Here is an 8,760-nt window from a genome sequence, read left to right as displayed (position 1 = left end):
TGTTCAGAGAAAGCAAATAATTATCTTTATAATTTTGACTGTCTAAAGTGATTTCATTTATCATTTATTTATCATACTTTTCTATCTTAAAATGAAAACTTTTCAACATTTTGGAGCTTTTTTTGTCTCCTTCAGTCATTTTTATTCCGATTGAAAGTTTTTTTTTCTGTTCAATAATAGTTTTTTCTTAAAAAAATTACTGTCTGATATGAATTATTATATTTTTCAGACCTAGAATGAAAAAGTGGATTGAAAGTGTACACAGTTTAAGGCAGTACAGAGTTACCCTCCCGGAATAAAACAACGTAAGCCAATCAGACAACAGTTAACTGAAAATGTGTGATACTTCTTTTACGGCCGCGTTGGTGATATATAAAGAGTCGCTGTTAGACGGAAAGTATTATTTAACTAATCACCACAAATAGTTAAACATGTCAGGCAGAGGAAAAGGAGGTAAAGGTCTAGGAAAAGGAGGCGCCAAGCGTCACAGGAAGGTGTTGCGTGATAACAATCCAAGGTATCACCAAGCCAGCCATCCGTCGTTTAGCAAGAAGAGGTGGAGTAAAACGTATATCTGGACTCATCTATGAGGAAACCCGTGGTGTCCTTAAAGTTTTCTTGGAAAATGTCATCCGTGATGCTGTCACATACACAGAGCACGCCAAGAGGAAGACTGTCACTGCCATGGATGTTGTCTACGCTTTGAAACGTCAAGGACGTACCTTGTACGGATTCGGAGGTTAAACAGCCACCCAGCTAATATAAACAACGGCCCTTTTCAGGGCCACCAACATTTTTCAAAAAGAATCTTAGATTTGTTGTACATCGTTTTAACAAAATCTTGAAATCAAAGCTTGCTCCCACTTCTATTCTTTTCTCTAATGTTCATGAATTTTTCAACCGTTTTCTTGTTTTCCCTGATCCTGATCCGCAACTATTTTCTCTCTCTCTCTCGTTATCCCCCTCCCCCCTTTTTTTTTTAAATATCTGGCTTTCTTTTTAATTAACTCCTTACTCTTACTCTTGTATTTATTTGAGAATTTATATTCTGAAGGTTTATGAATACGTTCAAAGATCAAATCCGTGCATTTGCCTACACGAAGAGAGAAAATTTCAAAACAAAATGCACGGACTTTTACACACAAAATCTGTAGATTCTGTTATATTCAATTATAGAGTTTTTGCGTGGTTTAATATTAGGTAATGTTCTTGTTTCCGTGTAAAATAATTCTCGCAATATTTTTTTTCTCTCGAAAAGCAAAAGAAATCGTAAATTTATCAACTCTATTAATTGGAATGAAAGCACTGTTTTGTTCTTCATGATTTATGTATTTACGCTTTGTAGTTTTGGCAAATTAAATACTACAGAATGAGTGAAATACACGTATATTTGTTATACAGATAGAAAGAAGAGAAAAGTAACCATATACTATTGAAATAGTTTGAAAGTAGTTATAGCTGGGGGTTGGGATTTATAGCTTTGTTAGAAGTTTGACATGATGTACAACAAATGTAAATTCTTTTTGAAAAATGTTGGTGGCCCTGAAAAGGGCCGTTTGTGAAGTTATAAACTTCAGACTGTTTACTTGCTGCTGGTGTATTTAGTGACGGCTTTGGTACCTTCACTGACAGCGTGCTTGGCCAATTCTCCGGGTAAGAGAAGACGGACAGCGGTCTGGATCTCCCGGATGTGATGGTAGATCTTTTGTTGTAGTGTGCCAATCGGAGGCCTCTGCTGCGATTCTCTCGAAGATATCGTTGACGAAGCTGTTCATGATGGACATTGCCTTTGAGGACACTCCGGTGTCGGGGTGAACTTGTCTCAAGACTTTGTAGATGTAGATAGCATAGGATTCACGTCTCTTCCTCCTCCTTTTCTTGTCACCGCCGGGTCTGGCAGTCTTTGCCTTGGTGACGGCCTTCTTGGCTCCTTTAGTTCCTACTTTGGGTGGCATGTTACTGGATTGATAATCAAATAAGTAATGGTGAAAATTATTTTCAATTTGTTTATATACTGGGCAAAACGGATTGAAAGATTTTATTGAACGCGAACCTCGGAGAGAGCACCCATAACATGTTGAATGTTCGGTAGCCTAACTGCCCGCAGAGAGCTTCGTTCTGATTGGTGTATAATAAAAACATCGTTCAATCGTTTAGTGGGTATATAAGCTAAATTTTGAAGAAAAATTGTATCACTTTACTCAGTGTCGATCAACCAAATAGTACAAAATGTCAGGACGAGGAAAAGGAGGAAAAGCAAAAGCAAAGGCAAAGTCTAGGTCATCCCGTGCCGGACTTCAGTTCCCAGTCGGTCGTATCCACAGACTTTTGAGGAAAGGAAACTATGCCGAGAGAGTTGGTGCGGTGCACCAGTGTACCTCGCAGCTGTCTTAGAATACTTAGCAGCTGAAGTATTGGAGTTGGCAGGAAACGCCGCTCGTGACAACAAGAAGAGCAGAATCATTCCCCGTCATCTCCAGTTGGCCATCAGAAACGACGAAGAGTTGAACAAACTCTTGTCTGGTGTCACCATTGCCCAGGGAGGTGTTTTACCAAACATCCAGGCTGTACTTCTGCCAAGAAGACCCAGAAAGCTGCCAAGTAAAAAGTGGATATATCAGATTACTCACTTAACAACGGCCCTTTTCAGGGCCACCAATATTTTTCAAAAAGAGTCTAAAATTGTTGTACATCTTAGTAATACTTTATTCCCCATACATAATTGAAAAAATATATTCTACTACTACATAACAAATAAAAAATGTCTAAAATATAAATGTCCCTTCTTCCGTGATTCTTCTTTTCTTCTCTCTCTAACGCATCCCATTTAAGTACAGTTCTTATAGCATAACACTAAGTCTAGTAACTTTTTCAGTCTTCTTCATCAGAACATTTATTGTCGAACTTTCTGACCTCTTTGAACCCACAAGTAGCTCAGTTAAATCATATAAAGTTTGTCGGGGAAAAAAAACAACACTGATAGTATTTATATTTAATACTAGTCTGCTCTCTTCTTTCTCTCTCTTGGTTATTGATGCGAGCATGCTTAGATTCATCTGAGAAGGTGTGTGGTTTTTTTTATTATTATAATTATTTATAGTTTTTGTTAACATTATCTCTTTCGTCAACACTTTTATATATGATATGTACTTTCCATTCTTTTCCTTTTTCCATTTTTTTTTTCAGCATCTCTCTCTCTCTCTCTCTCTCTCTCTCTCTCTCTCTCTCCCTCTCTCTCTCTCTCTCCTCTCTCTCTCTCTCTCTCTCTCTCTCATCTCTCTCTCTCTCTCTCTCTCTCTCTCTCTGTCTTTCTGTCTTTATTTAGTTATTGTTTGTGTATTAAAGATGTGGAATCGATGTAAGCACACCGACAATCAGACAATGAGACAAATGTGCCCAGCCCAAATGAAAATCATACCACATCTTCTTTTTTTTATATTAAATATACATAAATATGACATAATACAACAATAAAGAAACTCAGCCGATCCGTACAATGTCATGTCGGGAATGTGTAATTCCATTTGTTTCTGTTTTTTTATTTTCTATTTCGCTTTGTTTGTGTTATAACTGCATTTTATTTTTATTTTTTCCTGTTTTATTTTTCTTTCCTTTCCTTAATGTTTCTGCATGTATTTTGACCTTTTTTCATTATTAGTTTTTTTCTTCTTCAGATTTATCATATTGAAACCGTGACACTAATTTACTATTGTTGAGCTATGAGGGATGATCAGAAACTGTAATTATGAATGAAAAAAGGGGGCATTTTTACTGTCAGCTTGGGTTGAGCAGTTTTTCAGTAAAAAATGGATTGAAAACTGTCAAAGTCCCTTACAAATCAGTCCAATCAGATTTAAGATATGCGGACCAATCAACGCCAGCTTTATGTAAGTGGTGATCCAATCGTCACCGTGATTTCAATCCTCCCGGCAAGCACAAAAACACATTCACCGAAATTTTCAAGTATTCTTTCTGTAGCAAATCGTCCACAGAGCTAATAGTCATGGCACGAACAAAGCAAACTGCACGTAAATCCACCGGAGGTAAAGCTCCAAGAAAACAACTTGCCACCAAGGCCGCCCGTAAGAGCGCACCTGCAACCGGTGGAGTCAAGAAACCACATAGATACAGGCCAGGAACAGTCGCTCTCCGAGAAATCAGGAGATACCAGAAGAGCACAGAGCTCCTCATCAGGAAACTCCCCTTCCAGAGATTAGTCCGTGAAATCGCCCAGGACTTCAAAACTGATCTCCGATTCCAGAGTTCAGCCGTCATGGCCCTACAGGAAGCCAGCGAAGCCTACTTGGTCGGTCTCTTCGAGGATACCAACTTGTGCGCAATCCACGCCAAGAGAGTAACCATCATGCCAAAGGATATCCAATTGGCACGAAGAATCCGTGGAGAACGTGCTTAAGAAGTGTGATTTTTTCACCAAAACATAACGGCCCTTTTCAGGGCCACCAATATTTTTCAAAAAGAATCTATAAATTGTTGTACATGAAAATTAGAAACATAGCTGAACCCCTCTTTTCCCCATCTCTCTCTCTCTTTTATTTCTTCTTGTTGAATCCATCTATATGCAAAGCAATACATAGACAAAAAATAAATTTTATGATATATATATACACACAAGTCTCATCACAAAAAAAAAGGGGGGGGGGGGTGTTTGTTTATCATGGTACATGTACGTCCTTGTGTGTAGAATATTAAATAGTACATTATATAAAAAAAAAGATCAACATATGAATGTTTCTATCTGTACTTCTGTTCTTTTCTTTTATTTTCTTCGCTTGTTTTGTCTTGTCTTCTTTGATGTATTATTTACACCAGTAGTCTAGACCAAAGAAAGAGAACCACCAACTGGCCAAAATATAACCTTTTTTTTTAAGTTAGAGTTTAAATATCATGTATAATTCATTAATTTGAATATTTCTTTTAGAAAAGCTGATATTACAGGGTACTTTTATCAAAAATTTAGAGCTTTTTTTCAGTCAGAATTGTAAAGAAAATTTTTATCATGTATGTAGTAATATATTTTGTCCACTTTAGAGTCTTGTCTTGCTGCTAGTTTACAAAATCATGAAATTTCTATTTAAATTAATATAATTTCGGTACGGGTCCAAGTAGTCCCCACAAAATTTCACTGTAGGAAGTCCATGTAAGCATATATCTTGCACTTATAAGCTTTTTTATATGATAAAAAGTAGTTTTCAGACTTATTATAAACTTTTCTGGCTAAAAGATGTCTTCAGAATAGTAAGTATATGTGTGCGCATTAACATTTTATTGGATTGGCTGATGAAATTGTCATCGTCATACTGTGGATAAATATAGAATGGTGTTTAAAAATAAAATTGAAAGGAAGATGCACACATAAGAAGTTTTACCCGCAGACAGGGGCATCTCTTTTCTTCACTGTAATACCTAAAAAAAAAATCTTTAATAGTAATAACAATAACAGTTTTATTCATACATTCTCTCATTTATGATCTGAAGTACCTGCAGCAGATCTTTGATGGATGGCAAGCACAGCTTTGACAGATGATGTTGAGTTATGAAAGACAGGTAGAAAACTGCAAGCATGTAAAATCCTGTGATGTATCCAATTTCTGGGTACATCAAATAGACAAATAGATAACCAGTATTCCTAGATATGTCTGTGAGGTTTATTTTTTCCCCAACTAAATTCCATTCCATTAAGTTGAAATGTGTATTGACATTGAATGAAAATGTCTGTTCAGAGAAAGCAAATAATTATCTTTATAATTTTGACTGTCTAAAGTGATTTTCATTTATCATTTATTTATCATACTTTTCTATCTTAAAATGAAAACTTTTCAACATTTTGGAGCTTTTTTTGTCTCCTTCAGTCATTTTTATTCCGATTGAAAGTTTTTTTCTGTTCAATAATAGTTTTTTCTTAAAAAATTACTGTCTGATATGAATTATTATATTTTCAGACCTAGAATGAAAAAGTGGATTGAAAGTGTACACAGTTTAAGGCAGTACAGAGTTACCTCCCGGAATAAAACAACGTAAGCCAATCAGACAACAGTTAACTGAAAATGTGTGATACTTCTTTTACGGCCGCGTTGGTGATATATAAAGAGTCGCTGTTAGACGGAAAGTATTATTTAACTAATCACCACAAATAGTTAAACATGTCAGGCAGAGAAAAGGAGGTAAAGGTCTAGGAAAAGGAGGCGCCAAGCGTCACAGGAAGTGTTGCGTGATAACATCCAAGGTATCACCAAGCCAGCCATCCGTCGTTTAGCAAGAAGAGGTGGAGTAAAACGTATATCTGGACTCATCTATGAGGAAACCCGTGGTGTCCTTAAAGTTTCTTGGAAAATGTCATCCGTGATGCTGTCACATACACAGAGCACGCCAAGAGGAAGACTGTCACTGCCATGGATGTTGTCTACGCTTTGAAACGTCAAGGACGTACCTTGTACGGATTCGGAGGTTAAACAGCCACCCAGCTAATATAAACAACGGCCCTTTTCAGGGCCACCAACATTTTTCAAAAAGAATCTTAGATTTGTTGTACATCGTTTTAAACAAAATCTTGAAATCAAAGCTTGCTCCCACTTCTATTCTTTTCTCTAATGTTCATGAATTTTTCAACCGTTTTCTTGTTTTCCCTGATCCTGATCCGCAACTATTTTCTCTCTCTCTCGTTATCCCCCTCCCCCCCTTTTTTTTTTAAATATCTGGCTTTCTTTTTAATTAACTCCTTACTCTTACTCTTGTATTTATTTGAGAATTTATATTTCTGAAGGTTTATGAATACGTTCAAAGATCAAATCCGTGCATTTGCCTACACGAAGAGAGAAAATTTCAAAACAAAATGCACGGACTTTTACACACAAAATCTGTAGATTCTGTTATATTCAATTATAGAGTTTTTGCGTGGTTTAATATTAGGTAATGTTCTTGTTTCCGTGTAAAATAATTCTCGCAATATTTTTTTTCTCTCGAAAAGCAAAAGAAATCGTAAATTTATCAACTCTATTAATTGGAATGAAAGCACTGTTTTGTTCTTCATGATTTATGTATTTACGCTTTGTAGTTTTGGCAAATTAAATACTACAGAATGAGTGAAATACACGTATATTTGTTATACAGATAGAAAGAAGAGAAAAGTAACCATATACTATTGAAATAGTTTGAAAGTAGTTATAGCTGGGGGTTGGGATTTATAGCTTTGTTTAGAAGTTTGACATGATGTACAACAAATGTAAATTCTTTTTGAAAAATGTTGGTGGCCCTGAAAAGGGCCGTTTGTGAAGTTATAAACTTCAGACTGTTTACTTGCTGCTGGTGTATTTAGTGACGGCTTTGGTACCTTCACTGACAGCGTGCTTGGCCAATTCTCCGGGTAAGAGAAGACGGACAGCGGTCTGGATCTCCCGGGATGTGATGGTAGATCTTTTGTTGTAGTGTGCCAATCGGGAGGCCTCTGCTGCGATTCTCTCGAAGATATCGTTGACGAAGCTGTTCATGATGGACATTGCCTTTGAGGACACTCCGGTGTCGGGGTGAACTTGTCTCAAGACTTTGTAGATGTAGATAGCATAGGATTCACGTCTCTTCCTCCTCCTTTTCTTGTCACCGCCGGGTCTGGCAGTCTTTGCCTTGGTGACGGCCTTCTTGGCTCCTTTAGTTCCTACTTTGGGTGGCATGTTACTGGTTTGATAATCAAATAAGTAATGGTGAAAAATTATTTTCAATTTGTTTATATACTGGGCAAAACGGATTGAAAGATTTTATTGAACGCGAACCTCGGAGAGAGCACCCATAACATGTTGAATGTTCGGTAGCCTAACTGCCCGCAGAGAGCTTCGTTCTGATTGGTGTATAATAAAAACATCGTTCAATCCGTTTAGTGGGTATATAAGCTAAATTTTGAAGAAAAATTGTATCACTTTACTCAGTGTCGATCAACCAAATAGTACAAAATGTCAGGACGAGGAAAAGGAGGAAAAGCAAAAGCAAAGGCAAAGTCTAGGTCATCCCGTGCCGGACTTCAGTTCCCAGTCGGTCGTATCCACAGACTTTTGAGGAAAGGAAACTATGCCGAGAGAGTTGGTGCCGGTGCACCAGTGTACCTCGCAGCTGTCTTAGAATACTTAGCAGCTGAAGTATTGGAGTTGGCAGGAAACGCCGCTCGTGACAACAAGAAGAGCAGAATCATTCCCCGTCATCTCCAGTTGGCCATCAGAAACGACGAAGAGTTGAACAAACTCTTGTCTGGTGTCACCATTGCCCAGGGAGGTGTTTTACCAAACATCCAGGCTGTACTTCTGCCAAAGAAGACCCAGAAAGCTGCCAAGTAAAAAGTGGATATATCAGATTACTCACTTAACAACGGCCCTTTTCAGGGCCACCAATATTTTTCAAAAAGAGTCTAAAATTGTTGTACATCTTAGTAATACTTTATTCCCCATACATAATTGAAAAAAATATATTCTACTACATAACAAATAAAAAATGTCTAAAATATAAATGTCCCTTCTTCCGTGATTCTTCTTTTCTTCTCTCTCTAACGCATCCCATTTAAGTACAGTTCTTATAGCATAACACTAAGTCTAGTAACTTTTTCAGTCTTCTTCATCAGAACATTTATTGTCGAACTTTCTGACTCTTTGAACCCACAAGTAGCTCAGTTAAATCATATAAAGTTTGTCGGGGAAAAAAAACAACACTGATAGTATTTATATTTAATACTAGTCTGCTCTCTTCTTTCTCTCTCTTGGT

At 37.1% G+C, this 8,760-nt stretch overlaps 2 protein-coding genes and 2 pseudogenes across 2 annotated transcripts; 2 read left to right on the top strand and 2 right to left on the bottom strand.

Moving 5' to 3' along the window:
• The first annotated feature begins 366 nt into the window (after positions 1-366).
• LOC139504954 (histone H4-like) lies at positions 367-791 on the top strand (annotated as a pseudogene).
• A 742-nt stretch (positions 792-1,533) lies between these two features.
• On the bottom strand, positions 1,534-1,957 carry LOC139504955 (histone H2B-like; annotated as a pseudogene).
• Positions 1,958-3,488: 1,531 nt separating this feature from the next.
• Positions 3,489-4,464, top strand: LOC139504952 (histone H3). Its single transcript, XM_071294828.1, has one exon. The coding sequence runs from the start codon at positions 4,004-4,006 to the stop codon at positions 4,412-4,414; it is 411 nt and encodes a 136-aa protein (XP_071150929.1). The 5' UTR covers positions 3,489-4,003; the 3' UTR covers positions 4,415-4,464.
• A 2,797-nt stretch (positions 4,465-7,261) lies between these two features.
• Positions 7,262-7,750, bottom strand: LOC139504953 (histone H2B). Its single transcript, XM_071294829.1, has one exon. The coding sequence runs from the start codon at positions 7,683-7,685 to the stop codon at positions 7,311-7,313; it is 375 nt and encodes a 124-aa protein (XP_071150930.1). The 5' UTR covers positions 7,686-7,750; the 3' UTR covers positions 7,262-7,310.
• Between the last annotated feature and the right edge of the window lie 1,010 nt (positions 7,751-8,760).

This window comes from Mytilus edulis, unplaced genomic scaffold (genome assembly GCF_963676685.1).
Source record: "Mytilus edulis unplaced genomic scaffold, xbMytEdul2.2 SCAFFOLD_2493, whole genome shotgun sequence".
NCBI classification, from domain to species: Eukaryota; Metazoa; Mollusca; class Bivalvia; order Mytilida; family Mytilidae; genus Mytilus; species Mytilus edulis.
The sequence above is the reverse complement of the archived record's forward strand: the minus strand, read 5'-3'. Positions and strand labels throughout refer to the sequence as shown.